The sequence below is a fragment of the Oncorhynchus nerka genome, linkage group LG9b (assembly GCF_034236695.1).
Source record: "Oncorhynchus nerka isolate Pitt River linkage group LG9b, Oner_Uvic_2.0, whole genome shotgun sequence".
NCBI classification, from domain to species: Eukaryota; Metazoa; Chordata; class Actinopteri; order Salmoniformes; family Salmonidae; genus Oncorhynchus; species Oncorhynchus nerka.
In genome coordinates, this window is record NC_088424.1 from 43,066,478 (window position 1) to 43,088,613 (window position 22,136).

The 22,136-nt window shown below is 46.5% G+C and overlaps 1 protein-coding gene across 2 annotated transcripts in view; it reads right to left on the reverse strand.

Annotated features, from left to right (window-relative positions):
• Nucleotides 1–858: 858 nt before the first annotated feature.
• Nucleotides 859–22,136, reverse strand: part of LOC115119367 (insulin receptor-like) — a 159,399-nt gene continuing 138,121 nt past the window's right edge. For both annotated transcript variants that reach the window (XM_065013752.1, XM_065013754.1), the window contains 6 exons: nt 15,372–15,601; nt 14,827–14,937; nt 9,801–9,963; nt 6,995–7,124; nt 6,493–6,627; nt 859–3,785 (listed from right to left, as the gene is read on the reverse strand). In XM_065013752.1, the coding sequence (XP_064869824.1) occupies nt 3,329–3,785; nt 6,493–6,627; nt 6,995–7,124; nt 9,801–9,963; nt 14,827–14,937; nt 15,372–15,601 (1,226 nt within the window). In that variant the 3' untranslated portion in view covers nt 859–3,328. The remainder of the gene's footprint in view (nt 3,786–6,492; nt 6,628–6,994; nt 7,125–9,800; nt 9,964–14,826; nt 14,938–15,371; nt 15,602–22,136) is intronic.

Genomic DNA, 22,136 nt, shown 5'->3' on the forward strand with positions numbered 1-22,136 from the left:
ACATGAGCAATGGACATTAGACTGGTGGAAATCTGTCCTTTGGTCTGATGAGTCCAAATTAGCAATTTTTGGTTCCAACCGCTGTCTTTGTGAGACGCCGAGTAGGTGAACGGATGATCTCTGTATGTGTGGTTCCTACCGTTAAGCATGGAGGTGTGAATGTGATGGTGTAGGGGGGGCTTTGCTGGTGACAGTGATTTATTAAAAATTCAAGGCACACTTAACCAGCATGGCTACAACAGCATTCTGCAGCAATACACCATCCCATCAGGTTTGGGCTTTGTGGGACTATCATTTGTTTTTCAACAGGACATTGACCCAACACACCTCCAGGCTGTGTAAGGACTATTTGACCAAGAAGGAGAGTGATGGAGAACTGCATCAGATGACCTCCACAATCACCCAACCTCAACCCAATTGAGATGCTTTGGGATGAGTTGGCCTGCAGAGTGAAGGAAAAGCAGCCAACAAGTGCTCAGCATATGTGGGAACTCCTTCAAGATTGTTGGAAATGCATTACAGGTGAAGCTGGTTGAGAGAATGTCAAGTGTGCAAAGCTGTCAAGGCTACTTTGAATATAAAATATATTTTGATTTGTTTAACACTTTTTTGGTTACTACATGATTCCATAGGTGTTATTTCATAGTTTTGAGGTCTTCACTATTATTCTACAATGTAGAAAATAGTAAACTTAAAAGAAAAATCCTTGAATGAGTAGGTGTCCAAACTTTTGACTGGTACTGTATATTGATTACACAAAGACCTCACTCTGAGATCAATTGTACACACATACCACATCCTGACGTAATAAACTACATAGTAAAACAATAACAGACGCATGAGGACAGAGACAGAGCGTTGTCATGTTGCACCACACTGCTTTATTTATCTAGAGCAGACAGTTTGATATCAACGGGCCAAGCTCCTCCTCCTCCTCCTACTGTGCATCTGATACGGAGAGGAAAGACCAAGTGCTGCTGGTCGATCACAAGTCCAAATGATTATTAGTATGATTTCTGGATTAGAAACAATAAACATAAAAGACAAACATGTAAACAGACCGGAAATACCTCATGAAACACAATGTCAACAACTATGTAGAAAAAAACCATCAATAATATATGTATATATATATATATTTTCTATACCCACTAAAATATACCAAAAGAAGCATCTATTGGTCATCTGAGGAACTCTTTTTTTTTGTAAAAATGTTTTTTTTTCTCCCCCTCAGATTTGTTAAATATCCTTCAGCTGTAAATGTGAAAACTCAAAATGAGAAAATGAAACCTAAATAAATTAAAAAAAATATAACCAAAGAAATATGTTAATTCTTTGTGATGTTTGTAATACTGCAGAGTGTGAGGAGAGATGACAACAAGCTTCTCCAGTGGATCGATAAAGTTTGTTCGAAGATTCGAAAATGGATTTGACACATTCATCAATCCAAAAGTTAGCTAGTTCTCAAGTCTCAGAAAGTCTGTCGTTCCTTGACAACTTGAGAGTACAAAGACACAGCTCCATGACATTCGATGCAGGTCACAGACAGACACACAGCTCCATGACATTCGATGCAGGTCACAGACAGACACACAGCTCCATGACATTCGATGCAGGTCACAGGCAGACACACAGCTCCGTGACATTAGATGCAGGTCACAGACAGACACACAGCTCCATGACATTAGATGCAGGTCACAGACAGACACACAGCTCCGTGACATTCGATGCAGGTCACAGACAGACACACAGCTCCGTGACATTCGATGCAGGTCACAGACAGACACACAGCTCCATGACATTCGATGCAGGTCACAGACAGACACACAGCCCCGTGACATAAGATGCAGGTCACAGACAGACACACAGCTCCATGACATTAGATGCAGGTCACAGACAGACACACAGCTCCATGACATTAGATGCAGGTCACAGACAGACACACAGCTCCATGATATTAGATGCAGGTCACAGACAGACACACAGCTCCGTGACATAAGATGCAGGTTACAGACAGAGATAAAAGGTCACTTTTACACAGAGCGACACCATGGGGGACCTCCATGGCCCAGGGAGACCTAGGGACCCAGCGAGGGCTGAGCTGCCCAGGGAGAGAGCCTCAGCTTGGGGAAGGGACAGTCTGGAAAGTCCTGGGGTTAGCAGCCTTCAGGTTGACCCAAAGTTTAATTATTTTCACAGTTGATTTCTACCTCCGCCACACATTAGTGGAAACTTGGCAATATTAAAAAAAGAAAAAAAAGTTTGAGGACAAAAGAGAAGCAGTAGAGAGGGAGGTTCGTCTTTCTTGAATTCAAAAAGTGTACGTGTGGTTGGTTGTATGTTCTCTCCTGGTTGACATTGGACAACATGGCTACATACTGTAGTGTAATGAGGGTGGCATCTTGACAACAGAGAGCAATAATGTCCTTGAGATGTGTACTTCCAGGAGGCCTCTGAACAAGTGAAAAAAAGTGATCTATACAAAACAACAAAACTATATTCATATCAATTCATCTGTGTGAGAGAAAGACATGGGGATAATGTTCTGTTAGGAGGGACTAGACCCTTACCCAATATAATGTTCTGTTAGGAGGGACTAGACCCTTACCCAATATAATGTTCTGTTAGGAGGGACTAGACCCTTACCCAATATAATGTTCTGTTAGGAGGGACTAGACCCTTACCCAATATAATGTTCTGTTAGGAGGGACTAGACCCTTACCCAATATAATGTTCTGTTAGGAGGGACTAGACCCTTACCCATATAATGTTCTGTTAGGAGGGATTAGACCCTTACCCCATTTAAATGTTCTGTTAGGAGGGACTAGACCCGTACCCCATATAATGTTCTGTTAGGAGGGATTAGACCCGTACCCCATATGTTCTGTTAGGAGGGACTAGACCCTTACCCAATATAATGTTCTGTTAGGTGGGACTAGATAGACCCTTACCCCATATAATGTTCTGTTAGGAGGGATTAGACCCGTACCCCATATGTTCTGTTAGGAAGGACTAGACCCTTACCCAATATAATGTTCTGTTAGGTGGGACTAGATAGACCCTTACCCCATATAATGTTCTGTTAGGAAGGACTAGACCGAGGGTGGGCAATTCCAGTCCTCGGGTGGGCCTGATTGGTGTCAAAGTTTTGCCCCAGCTAACACACCTGACTCCAATAATCAACGAATCATGATCTTCAGTTTAGAACGCAATTTGATTAATCAGCTGTGTTTGATAGGATGGAGGTAAAAGTATCACACCAATCAGGCCCCAGAGGACTAGAGTTGCAAACCCCTGGACTAGACCCTTACCCCCATATAATGTTCTGTTAGGAGGGACTAGACCGAGGGAGGGCTAGTGTCTGTTGTCCGTTAGTCTTTCCACCGTTCATGTGTGTGTACGGGATGTGTTCCTCGTAGTTGTTTTGTCTCAACCCCAGTGACGAACCCGCCTCGTCCCGCTCAGAGCTGTGGTCCCCTCTCTGGGAGTAGGAGGAACTGTGGTCCCCTCTCTGGGAGTAAGATGAACTGTGGTCCCCTCTCTGGGAGTAAGAGGAACTGTGGTCCCCTCTCTGGGAGTAAGAGGATGGGTCTAGGGGAATGCTCTCCATGTTGTCCATGTCCAGGTCAAAGTCCTCCTGCTCCGGAGGCTTGTTCTCCTGGCTATAGTAGAAGGAGACCTCCTGGAAGGACTGGTGAAGGTCCTTGTGGAGCATCTCAATGATCTCCTGGAAGCTGGGACGCAGCTTGGGGTTGTACTGCCAGCACATTGACATAAGATTGTGTCTGAGGAGAGAAGAGGAGGAGGAGGAAGAGAGGAGAGAAGAGGAGGAAGAAGGAAGAGCAGAAGGTGGAGAGAAGACAAGGAGGAAGAGGGGAGGAGGAGAGAAGAAGGAAGGAGGAGGAAGAGAGGAGAGAAGAGGAGAAGGAGGGAGAGGAGAGAAGAGGAGAAGGAGGAAGAGCAGAAGGTGGAGAGAAGAAGCAGAGAAGACAAGGAGGAAGAGGGGAGGAGGAGAGAAGAAGGAAGGAGGAGGAAGAGAGGAGAGAAGAGGAGAAGGAGGAAGAGCAGAAGGTGGAGAGAAGAAGCAGAGAAGACAAGGAGGAAGAGGGGAGGAGGAAGAGGGGAGGAGGAGAGAAGACAATATAAATATCCCCAATATCACGATCACCAATATCCCCAGTATCATGATTACCAATATCCCCAGTATCATGATTACCAATATCCCCAGTATCATGATCACCAATATCCCCAGTATCATGATCACCAATATCCCCAGTATCATGATCACCAATATCCCCAGTATCATGATTACCAATATCCCCAGTATCACGATCACCAATGTCCCCAGTATCATGATTACCAATATCCCCAGTATCATGATCACCAATATCCCCAGTATCATGATTACCAATATCCCCAGTATCATGATCACCAATATCCCCAGTATCATGATTACCAATATCCCCAGTATCATGATTACCAATATCCCCAGTATCATAATCACCAATATAACCAATATCATGATTACCAATATCCCCAGTATCATGATTACCAATATCCCCAAAATCATGATCACCAATATCACGATCACCAATATCGCCAGTATCATGATCGCAAATATCATATGATCACCAATATCATGATCACCAATATCCCCAGTATCATGATCACCAGTAACATTATCACCAATATACCCAATATCATGATCACCAATATCCTCAATATCATGATTACCAATATCCTCAATATCATGATTACCAATATCCCCAATATCATGATCACCAATATCCTCAATATCATGATTACCAATATCCCCAATATCATGATCACTAATATCCCCAATATAATGATCACCAATATCCCCAGTATCATATGATCACCAATATCATGATCACCAATATCCCCAGTATCATGATCACCAATATCCCCAGTATCATGATCACCAATATCCCCAGTATCATGATCACCAATATCATGATCACCAATGTCCCCAGTATCATGTTCACCAATATAACCAATATCACGATCACCAATGTCCCCAGTATCATGATCACCAATATCCCCAGTATCATGATCACCAATATCATGATCACCAATATCCCCAGTATCATGATCACCAATATCCCCAGTATCATGTTCACCAATATAACCAATATCACGATCACCAATGTCCCCAGTATCACGATAACCAATATCCCCAGTATCATGATTACCAATATCCCCAATATCATCATCACCAATATCCCCAGTATCATGATCACCAATATCCCCAATATCCCCAAAATCATGATCACCAATATCAACCAATATCATATGATCACCAATATCAATGTCCCACCAGTAACATTATATATACCCAATATCATGATCAAATATCCAATATCATGATTACCCCCCAGTATCATGATTACCAATATCCCCAATATCCCATATCATGATTATCCCCAATAATGATCACCAATATCCCCAGTATCATATGATCACCAATATCATGATCACCAATATCCCCAGTATCATGATCACAAAATGATCACCATATCCCCAGTATCATGATCACCAATATCAATCACAATATCATGTTCACCAATATCATGATCACCAATGTCCCCAGTATCATGATTAATATCCCCAATATCCCCATCACCAATATCATGATCACCAATCCCAGTATCATGATCACCAATATCCAATATCATGTTCACCAATATAATATCATGATCACCAATATCCCCAGTATCATGATCAATATCCCCAATATATCACCAATATATCATGATCACCAATATCCCCAGTATCATCACCAATATAACCAATATCATATCACAATATCCCCAGTATCAGATATCATGATCACCAATATCCCCAGTATCATGATTACCAATATCCCCAGTATCATGATCACCAATATCCCCAATATCATGATCACCAATAATATCATGATCACCAATATCACCAGTATCATGATCCCTAATATCCCCAGTATCATGATTCCTAATATCCCCAATATCATGATCACCAATACCACCAATATCCCTAGTATCATGATAACCAATATCCCCAGTATCATGATCACCAATATCCCCAGTATCATGATCCCTAATATCCCCAGTATCATGATCCCCAATATCATGATCACCAATATTCCTAATATCCCCAGTATCATGATCACCAATATCCCAAATCATGATCACCAATATCCCCAAAATCATGATCACTAATTTCCCCAATATCATGACCACCAATATCCCCAAAATCATGATCACTAATTTCCCCAATATCATGACCACCAATATCCCCAATATGATGATCATTAATAGCCCCAATATCATGATCACCAAAGAAGAGTGATTGTTCTAACGTTGTCATCTATACATGGTCTTCCCATCCCACAATGACCACGACTACACCATAGATATCTACAGTGTGATATCATTGAGCTGGACTATACAGACACTGTATCATTTATAACATTGATCTAGAGGTGAGACTTACAGCCGGTCAGCACAGTTGTCTGGTCGGTCCAGATATCCTCCATCCATGACGAACTTCAGGACCTGCTCGTTAGACAGGCCCTGGTACGGCTGCTCTGCTAGGGTACTGATCTCCCACAACACCACCCCAAATGACCTGGGACGGACACACACACACGTGGCAAGGAAAAACTCCATAGGTGGATAGGTCAGGAAAAACTTTGAGGAACCAGTTAGCAGGTTCACACTCTCACAGACAGACACACAGAGAGACAGACAGCAACAGAGATACAGACAGAGGCAGAGACAGGCAGACAGACAGACAGACAGGCAGAGAGACAGCGGCAGAGAGACAGCGGCAGAGAGACAGACAGACAGCGACAGAGACGTACAGAGACACACAGAGACAGACAGCGACAGCGAGACAGACAATGACAGAGAGAAAGACAGACAGATGCACAGAGACACACAGAGACAGACAGAGAGACAGAAACACAGACAGAGAGACAGTCACGTATCCTCACCAGCAGTCAGAGTGTGCGGTGAACACTCCATCCTTTAGAGACTCAGGAGCCATCCAGCGGACAGGAAGAAGACCCTTCCCTCCCTTACGGTAGTAGTCCGTCTCATAGATGTCTCTGGTCATACCAAAGTCTGAGGGTTGAGTAGAGAATATATTTTATTATTATCCCAGAACAGAAACCTGCTTTGCAACAGGCTGTCAACAATTCATACAGACATTTACAGAAAGGAAAGAAAATACAAATGACCTATATGAAAAGGCATATACAGTTGAAGTCAGAAGTTTACATACACCTCAGCCAAATACATTTAAACTCATTTTTTCAAAATTCCTAACATTTAATCCTAGTAAAAATTTCCTGTCTTTGGTCAGTTAGGATCACCACTGGATTTTAAGAATGTGAAATGTCAAAATAATAGTAGAGATAATGATTTATTTCAGCTTCTATTTCTTTCATCACATTCCCAGTGGGTCAGAGTTTACATACACTCAATTAGTATTTGGTAACTTTGCCTTTAAATTGTTTAAATTGGGTCAAACATTTTGTGTAGCCTTCCACAAGCTTCCCACAATAGGTTGGGTGAATTTTGGCCCATTCCTCCTTGCTCACACACACTTTTTCAGTTCTGCCCACACATTTTCTATAGGATTGAGGTCAGGGCTTTGTGGTGGCCACTCCAATACCCTGACTTGGTTGTCCTTAAGCCATTTTGCCACAACTTTGGAAGTATGCTTGGGGTCATTGTCCATTTGGAAGACCCATCTGCGACCAAGCTTTAACTTCCTGACTGATGTCTTGAGATGTTGCTTCAATATATCCACCAATATATCCACATCATTTTCCTGCCTCATGATGCCATCTATTATGTGAAGTGCACCAGTCCCTCCTGCAGCAAAGCACCCCCACAACATGATGCTGCAACCCCCGTGCTTCACGGTTGGGAACGTAACGATGGTCATTATGGCCAAACAGTTATATTTTTATTTCATCAGACCAGAGGACATTTCTCCAAAAAGTACGATCTTTGTCCCCATGTGCAGTAGCAAACCGTAGTCTGGCATTTTCATGGCGGTTTTGGAGCAGTGGCTTCTTCCTTGCTGAGCGGCCTTTCAGGTTATGTCGATATAGGACTCCTCCAGCATCTTCACAAGGTCCTTTGCTGTTGTTCTGGGATTGATTTGCACTTTTCGCACCAAAGTACGTTCATCTCTAGGAGACAGAATGCGTCTCCTTTCTGAGTGGTATGATGGCTGCGTGGTCCCATGGTGTTTATACTTGCATACTATTGTTTGTACAGATGAATGTGGTTCCTTCAGGCATTTGGAAATTGCTCCCAAGGATGAACCAGACTTGTGGAGGTATACAATTCTTTTTCTGAGGTCTTGGCTGATTTCTTTTGATTTTCCCATGATGTCAAGCAGAGGCACTGAGTTTGAAGGTAGGCCTTGAAATACATCCACAGGTACACCTCCAATTGACTCAAATGATGTCAATTAGCCTATCAGAAGCTTCTAAAGCCATGACATCATTTTCTGGACTTTTCCAAGCTGTTTAAAGGCACAGTCAAGTTAGTGTATGTAAACTTCTGACCCACTGGAATTGTGATAAAGTGAATGAATCTGTAAACAATGGTTGGAAAAATGACTTGTGTCATGCACAAAGTAGATGTCCTAACCGACTTGCCAAAACTACAGTTTGTTAACAAGAAATTTGTGGAGTGGTTGAAAAACGAGTTTTAATGACTCCAACCTAAGTGTATGTAAACTTCTGACTTCAACTGTATGTCCAAAGTGGAAAGAGCACCATGAGAGAAATTACAGGCGAGAATCTTTATTTTCCCAGTTGGGAAATGTACTTTGCAGGAGGCAGTTAAACATGCATGTAGATGTATTTAAAAGGATTACATTGTATATGTGAGGGAGTGAGTTCCCATACCTACTATCTTGATATGTGTGTCTGGATCTGTTCAACTATTCCGGACCACACAAGTCCCCACAACAATAGTAAAAAAAACAAAAATTGGACCAACTGGGGACATGTTGTTAACCCCCACAAGGTCATATGCTATATCTAGGGGGGTTAGGGTTAAGGTTAGGGTTAGTGTTAAGGGCTAGGGACAGTTTTAGGGACCAGGGTTAGGGGCTAGGGTTAGTTTTAGGGTTAAGAGCTAGGGTCAGTTTTAGGGGTAGGGACTAGGGTCAGTTTTAGGGTTAGGGACTAGGGTCAGTTTTAGGGTTAGGGACTAGGTCAGTTTTAGGGTTAGTTTTAGGGTTAGGGGCTAGGGTCAGTTTTAGGGTTAGGGACTAGGGTCAGTTTTAGGGTTAGGGACTAGGGTCAGTTTTAGGGTTAGGGACTAGGGTCAGTTTTAGGGTTAGTTTTAGGGACCAGGGTTAGGGGCTAGGGTCAGTTTTAGGGTTAGGGGCTAGGGTCAGTTTTAGGGTTAGGGGCTAGGGACAGTTTTAGGGTTAGGAGCTAGGGTTAGTTTTAGGGTTAGGAGCTAGGGTCAGTTTTAGGGTTAGGAGCTAGGGTCAGTTTTAGGGTTAGGGGCTAGGGTTAGTTTTAGGGTTAAAGGCTAGGGTCAGTTTTAGGGTTAGGGGCTAGGGTCAGTTTTAGGGTTAGGGGCTAGGGTTAGTTTTAGGGTTAGGGGCTAGGGACAGTTTTAGGGACCAGGGTTAGGGGCTAGAGTTAGGTGTAGGGGTTAGGGGCTAGGGTTAGGTGTTACGGTTAGGTGTAGGGGTTAGGGGCTAGGGTTAGAGGCAAGAGTGATTTGGGGTTAAAGTTAGGGTTAAGTGTGAGTGTAGTCTACCTCCTATCTTGACAGTGAAGTCCTGCGCCACCATGCAGTTCCTAGCAGCCAGGTCTCTGTGGACAAACTTCTTGGCGTTGAGGTAGGCCATGCCGTCTGCTATCTCTGCTGTCATCTGTACCATCTCCCTCAGCGTGGGGGGCGGGCTCCCAGTAGGGTTATTCTGACAAGACATGTATTAATACTAGGGCTATTCTGCAACAGGCCACAAGGGGGCGCATTAGATAACAACAATTAGATGTTTTGGGGGGTATTTGTGATATAGTTCAATATGAGAAAGGATAGAGGAGAGGGACACAGGGTGAGGGATACAGGGTGGATAGAGGAGAGGGATACAGGGTGGATAGAGGAGAGGGATACAGGGTGGATAGAGGAGAGGGATACAGGGTGGACAGAGGAGAGGGATACAGGGTGGACAGAGGAGAGGGATACAGGGTGGACAGAGGAGAGGGATACAGGGTGGACAGAGGAGAGGGATACAGGGTGGATAGAGGAGAGGGATACAGGGTGGATGGAGGAGAGGGATACAGGGTGGACGGAGGAGAGGCATACAGAGGGATAGAGGTGAGGGATACAGGTTGGATAGAGGAGAGGGATAGGGATAGAGGAGAGGGATACAGGGTGGATAGAGGAGAGGGATACAGGGTGGACAGAGGTGAGGGATACAGGGTGGATAGAGGGAGAGGGATACAGGTTGGATAGAGGAGAGGGATACAGGGTGGACAGAGGAGAGGGATACAGGGTGGACAGAGGAGAGGGATACAGGGTGGATAGAGGAGAGGGATACAGGGTGGACAGAGGAGAGGAGAGGGATACAGGGTGGACAGAGGGAGGGATAGAGGGATAGAGGTGAGGGATACAGGTTGGATAGAGGAGAGGGATACAGGGTGGATAGAGGAGAGGGATACAGGGTGGACAGAGGAGAGGCATACAGAGGGATAGAGGTGAGGGATACAGGTTGGATAGAGGAGAGGGATAGAGGAGAGGGATACAGAGTGGATAGAGGAGAGGGATACAGGGTGGACAGAGGTGAGGGATACAGGGTGGATAGAGGAGAGGGATACAGGTTGGATAGAGGAGAGGGATACAGGGTGGACAGAGGAGAGGGATACAGGGTGGACAGAGGAGAGGGATACAGGGTGGACAGAGGAGAGGGATACAGGGTGGACAGAGGAGAGGCATACAGGGTGGACAGAGGAGAGGGATACAGGGTGGATAGAGGAGAGGGATACAGGGTGGATAGAGGAGAGGGATACAGGGTGGAGAGGAGAGGGATACAGGGTGGATAGAGGAGAGGGATACAGGGTGGATAGAGGAGAGGGATACAGGGTGGATAGAGGGTGGACAGAGGAGAGGGATAGAGGGTGGACAGAGGAGAGGGATACAGGGTGGATAGAGGAGAGGGATACAGGGTGGAGATGGATACAGGGTGGAGATGGATACAGGGTGGAGATGGATACAGGGTGGAGATGGATACAGGGTGGAGATGGATGCAGGGTGGAGATGGATGCAGGGTGGAGAGGGATACAGGGTGGAGATGGATGCAGGGTGGGATGGATACAGGGTGGAGATGGATACAGGGAGGAGATGGATACAGGGTGGAGATGGATACAGGGTGGAGATGGATACAGGGATAGAGGAGATGGATACAGGGTGGAGATGGATACAGGGTGGAGATGGATACAGGGTGGAGAGGGATACAAAGTGAAGATGGATGCAGGGTGGAGATGGATGCAGGGTGGAGAGGGATACAGGGTGGAGAGGGATACAAAGTGAAGATGGATACAGGGTGGAGATGGATACAGGATGGAGATGGATACAAAGTGAAGATGGATGCAGGGTGGAGATGGATGCAGGGTGGAGATGGATGCAGGGTGGAGATGGATGCAGGGTGGAGATGGATACATGGTGGAGAGGGATACAAAGTGGAGATTGATGCAGGGTGGAGATGGATACCGGGTGGAGAGGGATACAGGGTGGAGATGGATACAAAGTGGAGATTGATGCAGGGTGGAGATGGATACAGGGTGGAGAGGGATACAAAGTGGAGATTGATGCAGGTTGGAGATGGATACAAAGTGGAGATTGATGCAGGGTGGAGATGGATACAGGGTGGAGATGGATACAGGGTGGAGATGGATACAGGGTGGAGAGGGATACAAAGTGGAGATGGATGCAGGGTGGAGATGGATACAGGGGTGGAGAGGGATGGATTGATGCAGGGTGGAAATGGATACAGGGTGGAGATGGATACAGGGTGGAGATGGATGCAGGGTGGAGATGGATGCAGGGTGGAGATGGATGCAGGGTGGAGATGGATGCAGGGTGGAGATGGATACATGGTGGAGAGGGATACAAAGTGGAGATTGATGCAGGGTGGAGATGGATACCGGGTGGAGAGGGATACAGGGTGGAGATGGATACAAAGTGGAGATTGATGCAGGGTGGAGATGGATAGATGGATGCAGGGTGGAGATGGATACAGGGTGGAGATGGATGCAGGTTGGAGATGGATACAAAGTGGAGATGGATGCAGGGTGGAGATGGATACAGGGTGGAGATGGATACAGGGTGGAGATGGATACAGGGTGGAGAGGGATACAAAGTGGAGATGGATGCAGGGTGGAGATGGATACAGGGTGGAGATGGATGCAGGGTGGAGAGGGATACAGGGTGGAGATGGATACAGGGTGGAGATGGATGCAGGGTGGAGATGGATACAGGGTGGAGATGGATACAGGGTGGAGATGGATGCAGGGTGGAGATGGATGCAGGGTGGAGATGGATACAGGGTGGAGAGGGATACAAAGTGGAGATGGATTAAGGGTGGAGAGGGATACAGGGTGGAGAGGGATACAAAGTGGAGATGGATGCAGGGTGGAGATGGATGCAGGGTGGAGAGGGATACAGGGTGGACAGAGGAGAGGGATACAGGGTGGACAGAGGAGAGGGATACAGGGTGGACAGAGGAGAGGGATACAGGGTGGATAGAGGAGAGGGATACAGGGTGGATAGAGGAGAGGGATACAGGGTGGATAGAGGAGAGGGATACAGGGTGAATAGAGGAGAGGGATACAGGGTGGATAGAGGAGAGGGATACAGGGTGGATAGAGGAGAGGGATACAGGGTGGATAGAGGGTGGACAGAGGAGAGGGATAGAGGGTGGACAGAGGAGAGGGATACAGGGTGGATAGATAGATACAGGGTGGATGGAGATGGATACAGGGTGGAGATGGATACAGGGTGGAGATGGATACAGGGTGGAGAGGGATACAGGGTGGAGATGGATGCAGGGTGGGATGGATACAGGGTGGAGATGGATATAGGGAGGAGATGGATACAGGGTGGAGATGGATACAGGGTGGAGATGGATACAGGGTGGATAGAGGAGAGGGATACAGGGTGGAGATGGATACAGGGTGGAGATGGATACAGGGTGGAGAGGGATACAAAGTGAAGATGGATGCAGGGTGGAGATGGATGCAGGGTGGAGATGGATGCAGGGTGGAGAGGGATACAAAGTGAAGATGGATACAGGGTGGAGATGGATACAGGATGGAGATGGATACAAAGTGAAGATGGATACAGGGTGGAGATGGATGCAGGGTGGAGATGGATGCAGGGTGGAGATGGATACAGGGTGGAGAGGGATACATGCAGGGTGGAAATGGATACAGGGTGGAGAGGGATACAGGGTGGAGAGGGATACAAAGTGGAGATGGATGCAGGGTGGAGATGGATGCAGGGTGGAGAGGGATACAGGGTGGAGAGGGATACAGGGTGGAGATGGATGCAGGGTGGAGATGGATGCAGGGTGGAGATGGATGCAGGGTGGAGATGGATACAGGGTGGAGATGGATACAGGGTGGAGAGGGATACAAAGTGGAGATTGATGCAGGGTGGAGATGGATACAAAGTGGAGATTGATGCAGGGTGGAGATGGATACAGGGTGGAGAGGGATACAAAGTGGAGATTGATGCAGGGTGGAGATGGATACAGGGTGGAGATGGATACAGGGTGGAGATGGATACAGGGTGGAGAGGGATACAAAGTGGAGATTGATGCAGGGTGGAAATGGATACAGGGTGGAGAGGGATACAGGGTGGAGAGGGATACAAAGTGGAGATGGATGCAGGGTGGAGATGGATGCAGGGTGGAGAGGGATACAGGGTGGAGATGGATGCAGGGTGGAGATGGATGCAGGGTGGAGATGGATGCAGGGTGGAGATGGATACAGGGTGGAGATGGATACAGGGTGGAGAGGGATACAGGGTGGAGAGGGATACAGGGTGGAGATGGATACAGGGTGGAGATGGATGCAGGGTGGAGATGGATACAGGGTGGAGATGGATACAGGGTGGAGATGGATACAGGGTGGAGAGGGATACAAAGTGGAGATGGATACAGGGTGGAGAGGGATACAAAGTGGAGATTGATGCAGGGTGGAGATGGATGCAGGGTGGAGATGGATACAGGGTGGAGATGGATGCAGGGTGGAGATGGATACAGGGTGGAGATGGATGCAGGGTGGAGATGGATACAGGGTGGAGATGGATGCAGGGTGGAGATGGATGCAGGGTGGAGATGGATGCAGGGTGGAGATGGATACAGGGTGGAGATGGATACAGGGTGGAGAGGGATACAAAGTGGAGATTGATGCAGGGTGGAGAGGGATACAAAGTGGAGATTGATGCAGGGTGGAGAGGGATACAAAGTGGAGATGGATGCAGGGTGGAGATGGATACAAAGTGGAGATTGATGCAGGGTGGAGAGGGATACAAAGTGGAGATGGATACAGGGTGGAGAGGGATACAAAGTGGAGATGGATACAGGGTGGAGATGGATACAAAGTGGAGATTGATGCAGGGTGGAGATGGATGCAGGGTGGAGATGGATGCAGGGTGGAGATGGATGCAGGGTGGAGATGGATACAGGGTGGATAGAGAGCGATGCAGGGGAAGGCAGCTCTACCACTAGACTAGCCCTCAGGACAGGGATCCCAATAATATGTGTGTGTGTGTGTACCTCAGAGTCGGGGCGGAGGCAGCGCAGGTAGCTCTTCAGGTCGCCATGGGTCATCAGCTCCATGACAACTAGAGTGGGCTGGCCCTTAGAGACCACACCCATCAGACGCACCTGAAAAGGAAACATTTAGTTTCCATCGCTTGCTTTGATTCTTACACCTCGGTAGCTACTTTAAACAAAGATGTCTTGTGATCATCATGGTATGTGGTGTCACCTTCTATAGACTGTAGGTCTTACACTGAAGCACCAAGTAAAGCCCTTCATGATGGAGGCCTTATTGAGGAACTCTCCTATCTCCCTCTCTCTCTCTCCCCCACCACTCTCTCACCATCCTCTCTCTCTCTCTATCGTCTCTCTTCATCCATCCATCCATCTTACCACATGGTGGCAGGTGAAGCCCTTCATGATGGAGGCCTTATTGAGGAACTCTCCTATCTCCCCCTCTCTCTCTCCCCCACCACTCTCTCACCATCCTCTCTCTCTCGATCACCATCCTCTCTCTCTCTCTATCGTCTCTCTTCATCCATCCCATCCATCCATCTTACCACATGGTGGCAGGTGAAGCCCTTCATGACGGAGGCCTCGTTGAGGAACTCTATCCTCTCTCTCAGACTGGCCGACTCGTTGACCGTCTTCACTGCCACATGCGTCTCTGGCTCTCCCTTCACGATGTCCTTGGCGATGCCCTCGTAGACCATGCCGAACGAGCCCTGACCCAGCTCTCGTAGGATGTTAATCTTATCCCTGCCCACCTCCCAGTCATCTGGCTCGTACACTGGAGAGAACACACACAGTAAAAACTCCTGGGGCCGTAAGTACATTTTCTTACAGAATTCTGGTGTACGTGGAGACTCTAGGATTTGCGTGTGCAACAAATGATTGGGATTTATCAAACTGTCGCACGTAAACATCCACATATTTTCATTTACGAATCAGAGTCATACTACATTTGTACGGTCGTGAACGAGCTCTACAACCACGACTGGAAAATGCCCTCAATTCACTTAAAAAAAAAATTGGGGGGATGATATTTGAAGGAAACCAGATCAAAGTATGAAATCAGATCAAAGCAAAGGCTGTTGCTTTTACATTGATCAAGTTTGATCATAAAGTTACTGGCCCCCTCACCTTAACTCACCTTAACTCTCATTTTAATACAGAAATGGTAACTCGATATTCTCTTATCTAATTTAACTAAGTACCACCTTGTAACGAACATCAAAAAAGGCGTGTTTGCAGAGGGGAGTTGTTTACATAACTAGATTGCCAAAATGTTACTGTCGGGTGTTAGCAAATATGAACAGTTTCCCCTTTCATTTGTGTCTGGTGTTATCTAGTTACTGGCTAGCTAGGTCTTCATCTGTGTCTGGTGTTAGCTAGTTACTGGCTAGCTAGGTCTTCATCTGTTTCTGGTGTTAGCTAGTTACTGGCTAGCTAGGTCTTCATCTGTTTCTGGTGTTAGCTAGTTACTGGCTAGCTAGGTCTTCATCTGTTTCTGGTGTTAGCTAGTTACTGGCTTGCTAGGTCTTCATCTGTGTCTGGTGTTAGCTAGTTACTGGCTAGCTAGGTCTTCATCTGTGTCTGGTGTTAGCTAGTTACTGGCTAGCTAGGTCTTCATCTGTGTCTGGTGTTAGCTAGTTACTGGCTAGCTAGGTCTTCATCTGTTTCTGGTGTTAGCTAGTTACTGGCTTGCTAGATCTTCATCTGTGTCTGGTGTTAGCTAGTTACTGGCTAGCTAGGTCTTCATCTGTGTCTGGTGTTAGCTAGTTACTGGCTAGCTAGGTCTTCATCTGTGTCTGGTGTTAGCTAGTTACTGGCTAGCTAGGTCTTCATCTGTGTCTGGTGTTAGCTAGTTACTGGCTAGCTAGGACTTCATCTGTGTCTGGTAGCTAGTTACTGGCTAGCTAGGTCTTCATCTGTGTCTGGTGTTAGCTAGTTACTGGCTAGCTAGGTCTTCATCTGTGTCTGGTGTTTGCTAGTTACTGGCTAGCTAGGTCTTCATCTGTGTCTGGTGTTAGCTAGTTACTGGCTAGCTAGGTCTTCATCTGTGTCTGGTGTTAGCTAGTTACTGGCTAGCTAGGTCTTCAGCCAGCATGGAACAAGAGGGTCTTTCAAAACTCAGACACAGTTATCAAGTCAACACATAAGTCAGTGCTGTGGTGAACCGCATCATGCTAAATGGGAGATGTATAAAAAAAAGTATATAGTGCCTTTGGAAAGTATTCAGACCCCTTCACTTTTTCCACATTTTGTTACGTTACAGTCTTATTCTAAAATGGATTAAATTGTTTTTCCTCACCATCAATCTACACACAATACCCCATAATGATAAAAAAAAACTGAAATATCACATTTACAAGTATTCAGACCCTTTACTCAGTACTTTGTTGAAGCACCTTTGGCAATTACAGCATCGGGTCTTCTTGGGTATGACAATACATGCTTGGCACACCTGTATTTGGGGAGTTTCTCCCAGCTGTTCGATCGAGTTCAAGTCCGGGCTCTGGCTGGGCCACTCAAGGACATTCAAAGACTTGTCCCAAAGCCACTCCTGCGTTGTCTGTTGGAATGTGAACCTTCGTCCCAGTCTGAGGTCCTGAGAGCTCTGGAGCAGGTTTTCATCAAGGATCACTCTGTACTTTGCTTCTTTCCCTCGAACCTGACCATTCTCCCAGTCCCTGTCGCTGAAGGGATGGTGCCGCCACCATGCTTCACTGAAGGGATGGTGCCGCCACCATGCTTCACCGTAGGGATGGTGCCGCCACCATGCTTCACCGTAGGGATGGTGCCAGGTTTCCTCCAGATGTGACGTTTGGCATTCAGGCCAAAGAGTTCAAATCTTGGTTTCATCAGACCAGAGAATCTTGTTTCTCATGGTCTGAGAGTCTTTAGCTGCCTTCTGGGCTGTCAGGTGCCTTTTACTGAGGAGTGGCTACCTTCTGGCCACTCAACCATAAAGGCCTGATTGGTGGAGTGCTGCAGAGATGGTTGTCCTTCTGGAAGGTTCTCCCATCTCCACAGAAGAACTCTGGAACTCTGTCAGAGTGACGATTGGGTTCTTGGTCACCTCCCTGACAGCTCAGTTTGTACAGGCAGCCAGCTCTAGGAAGAGTCTTGGTGGTTCCAAACTACAAACCTGTATTCACTTTGTCATTAAAGGGTATTGTCAAATCAAATCAAAATGTATTTGTCACGTGCGCTAAATACAACAAGTGTAGACCTTACAGTGAAATGCTTACAGGCTCTAACCAATAGTGCAAAAAAAGGTATTAGGTGAACAATAGGTAGGTAAAGAAATAAAACAGTAAAAAGACTATATACAGCAGTAAACCTATAAAAGTAGCGAGGCTACATACAGACACCGGTTAGTCAGGCTGATTGATGTAGTATGTACATGAATGTATAGTTAAGTGACTATGCATATATGATAAACAGAGAGTAGCAGCAGTGTAAAAGGAGGGGTTGGAGGGACACAATGCAAATAGTCCGGGTACCCATTTGATTACCGGTTCAGGAGTCTTATGGCTTGGGGGTAAAAACTGTTGAGCAGCATTTTTGTCCTAGACTTGGCACAACGGTACCGCTTGCCATGCGGTAGTAGAGAGAACAGTCTATGACTGGGGTCTTTGCATTTTTTGGGGGCCTTCCTCTGACACCGCCTGGTGTAGAGGTCCTGGATGGCAGGCAGCTTAGCCGCAGTGATGTATTGGGCCATACGCACTACCCTCTGTAGTGCCTTGCGGTCAGAGGCCGAGCAGTTGCCGTACCAGGCAGTGATGCAACCAGTATGCTGTTGCAGCTGTAGAACTTTTTGAGGATCTCAGGACCCATGCCAAATCCTTTTAGGTTCCTGAGGGGGAATAGGCTTTGTCGTGCCCTCTTCACGACTGTCTTGGTGTGTTTGGACCATTCTAGTTTGTTGTTGATGTGGACACCAAAGAACTTGAAGCTCTCAACCTGCTCCACTACAGCTCCGTCGATGAGAATGGGAGCGTGCTTGGTCCTCCTTTTCCTGTAGTCCACAATCATCTCCTTAGTCTTGGTTACATTGAGGGATAGGTTGTTATTCTGGCACCACCCGGCAGGGTCTCTGACTTCCTCCCTATAGGCTGTCTTGTCGTTGTCGGTGATCAGGCCTACCACTGTTGTGTCGTCTGCAAACTTAATGATGGTGTTGGAGTCGTGCCTGGCCATGCAGTAGTGGGTGAAAAGGGAGTACAGGAGGGGACTGAGCACGCACCCCTGGGGATCTCCAGTGTTGAGGATCAGACTGGCAGATGTGTTGCTGCCTACCCTCACCACCTGGGGGTGGCCCATCAGGAAGTCCAGGATCCAGTTGCAGAGGGAGGTGTTTAGTCCCAGGATCCTTAGCTTAGTGATGAGCTTTGAGGGTACTATTGTGTTGAATGCTGAGCTGTAGTCAATGAATAGCATTCTCATGTAATTGTTCCTTTTGTCCAGGTGGGAAAGGGCAGTGTGGAGTGCAATAGAGATTACATCATCCGTGGATCTGTTTGGGCGGTATGCAAATTGGAGTGGGTCAAGGGTTTCTGGGCAAGGGTTTCTGGGATAATGATGTTGATGTAAGCCATTACCAAACTTTCAAAGCACTTCATGGCTACAGACGTGAGTGCTACGGGTCTGTTTTCATTTAGGCAGGTTGCCTTTCCGTTCTTGGGCACAGGGATTATGGTGGTCTGCTTGAAACATGTTGGTATTACAGACTCAGTCAGGGACATGTTGAAAATGTCAGTGAAGACACCTGCCAGTTGGTCAGCACATGCCAGGAGCACACGTCCTGATAATCTGTCTGGCCCCGCAGCCTTGTGTATGTTGACCTGTTTAAAAGGTCTTACTCACGTCGGCTACGGAGAGCGTGATCACACAGTCGCCTGGAACAGCTGATGCTCTCATGCATGCCTCAATGTTGCTTGACTCGAAGCGAGCATAGAAGTGATTTAGCCCGTCTGGTAGGCTTGTGTCACTGGGAAGCTCGCGGCTGTGCTTCCCTTTGTAGTCTGTAATAGTTTGCAAGCCCTACCACATAAGACGAGTGTTGGAGCCGGTGTAGTATGATTAAATCTTAGCCCTGTATTGACGCTTTGCCTGTTTGATGGTTTGTCGCACGGCATAGCAGGATTTATTGTAAGCTTCCGGGTTAGAGTCCCGCACCTTGAAAGTGGCACCTCTACCATTTTCATTACATTTACATTTAAGTCATTTAGCAGACGCTCTTATCCAGAGCGACTTACAAATTGGTGCGTTCACCTTATGACATCCAGTGGAACAGCCACTTTACAATAGTGCATCTAAATCTTTTAAGGGGGGGGGGGGGGGGGGGAGAAGGATTACTTTATCCTATCCTAGGTATTCCTTTAGGTCAGTGCAAATGTTGCCTGTAATCCATGGCTTCTGGTTGGGGTACGTATGTACAGTCACTGTGGGAACGACGTCCTCGATGCACTTATTGATAAAGCCAGTGACTGATGTGGTGTACTCCTCAATGTCATCGGAAGAATCCCGGAACATGTTCCAGTCTGTGATAGCAAAACAGTCCTATAGTTTAGCATCTGCTTCATCTGACCACTTTTTTATAGACCGAGTCACTGGTGCTTCCTGCTTTCATTTTTGCTTCTAAGCAGGAATCAGGAGAGAGTTGTGGTTGGATTTACCAAATGGAGGGTGAGGGAGAGCTTTGTACACGTCTCTGTGTGTGGAGTACAGGTGATCTAGAATTGTTTTCCCTCTGGTTGCACATTTAACATCTTGATGGAAATTTGGTAGAACTGATTTAAGTTTCCCTTCATTAAAGTCTCCGGCCTCTAGGACCTCCGCCTCTGGGTGAGTGGTTTCCTGTTTGCTTATTTCCTTATAGAGCGGTGGTGGTAAATAAACAGCCACGAAAAGTATAGCTGAGAACTCTCTTGGCAAGTAGTGTGGCCTGCCATTTATCACAATATTCTCTACTTCAGGTGGGAAAAATCTTCCTTCCTTAGATTTCGTGCACCAGCTGTTGTTTACAAATATGCACAGACCCCCCCCCCCCCTCTTACCGGAGTGTTCTGTTCTATCTTGCCGGTGGAGCGTGTATCCAGCTAGCTGAATATCCACGTCGTCATTTAGCCACGATTCCGTGAAACATAGGATATTACAGTTTTTGATGTCCCGCTGGTAGGATATTCATGATCGTACCTCGTCTAGTTTATTGTCCGAGTAGTATTGACGGTAAAGGCAGCTTTCCCACTCGCCTTCTCTGGGTCCTTACGAGGCATCCGGCTCTTTGTCCTCTGTGCCTGCGTCGCTTCCTCTTGCAAATAACGTGGATGTCGGCCCTGCCGGGTGTTTGGAGGATGTCTTGTGCATCTTGTTTGTTGAAGAAATAATCTTTGTCTAATCCGAGGTGAGTGATCGCTGTCCTGATATCCAGAAGCTCTTTGTCTAATCCGAGGTGAGTGATCGCTGTCCTGATATCCAGAAGCTCTTTGTCTAATCCGAGGTGAGTGATCGCTGTCCTGATATCCAGAAGCTCTTTGTCTAATCCGAGGTGAGTGATCTCTGTCCTGATGTCCAGAAGCTCTTTGTCTAATCCGAGGTGAGTGATCGCTGTCCTGATATCCAGAAGCTCTTTGTCTAATCCGAGGTGAGTGATCTCTGTCCTGATGTCCAGAAGCTCTTTGTCTAATCCGAGGTGAGTGATCGCTGTCCTGATGTCCAGAAGCTCTTAGTCTAATCCGAGGTGAGTGATCGCTGTCCTGATGTCCAGAAGCTCTTAGTCTAATCCGAGGTGAGTGATCGCTGTCCTGATGTCCAGAAGCTCTGTGTTTAATCCGAGGTGAGTGATCGCTGTCCTGATATCCAGAAGCTCTGTGTTTAATCCGAGGTGAGTGATCGCTGTCCTGATATCCAGAAGCACTTTTTTTGCCGTAAAATACGGTTGCAGAAACATTATGTACAAAATTAATTCCAAATAACGCCAAAAACCCCCACATTATAGCACAATTGGTTGGGCGCCCGTAAAACTGCTGCCATTTCTTCCGCCGCCATTTTCAGTATAAGTGTAGATGGATGAGGAAAATGTTTTACTAAATCCATTTTTAGAATAAGGCTGTAATGTAATAAAATGTGTAAAAGGGGAAGGGGTCTGAATACTTTCTGAATGCACTGTATATCACTGATGCAATTTCAATGTTCAGTTGCTTTTGTGTTTCACCAAATTTGCTTGAGATGATTTCACGGCAACACTGCTCCCCTGCATCCAAGTTTCATGACTAAGTGTTTTCAAAGAGCTGTCAGTCAAGGCGAGCTCATGA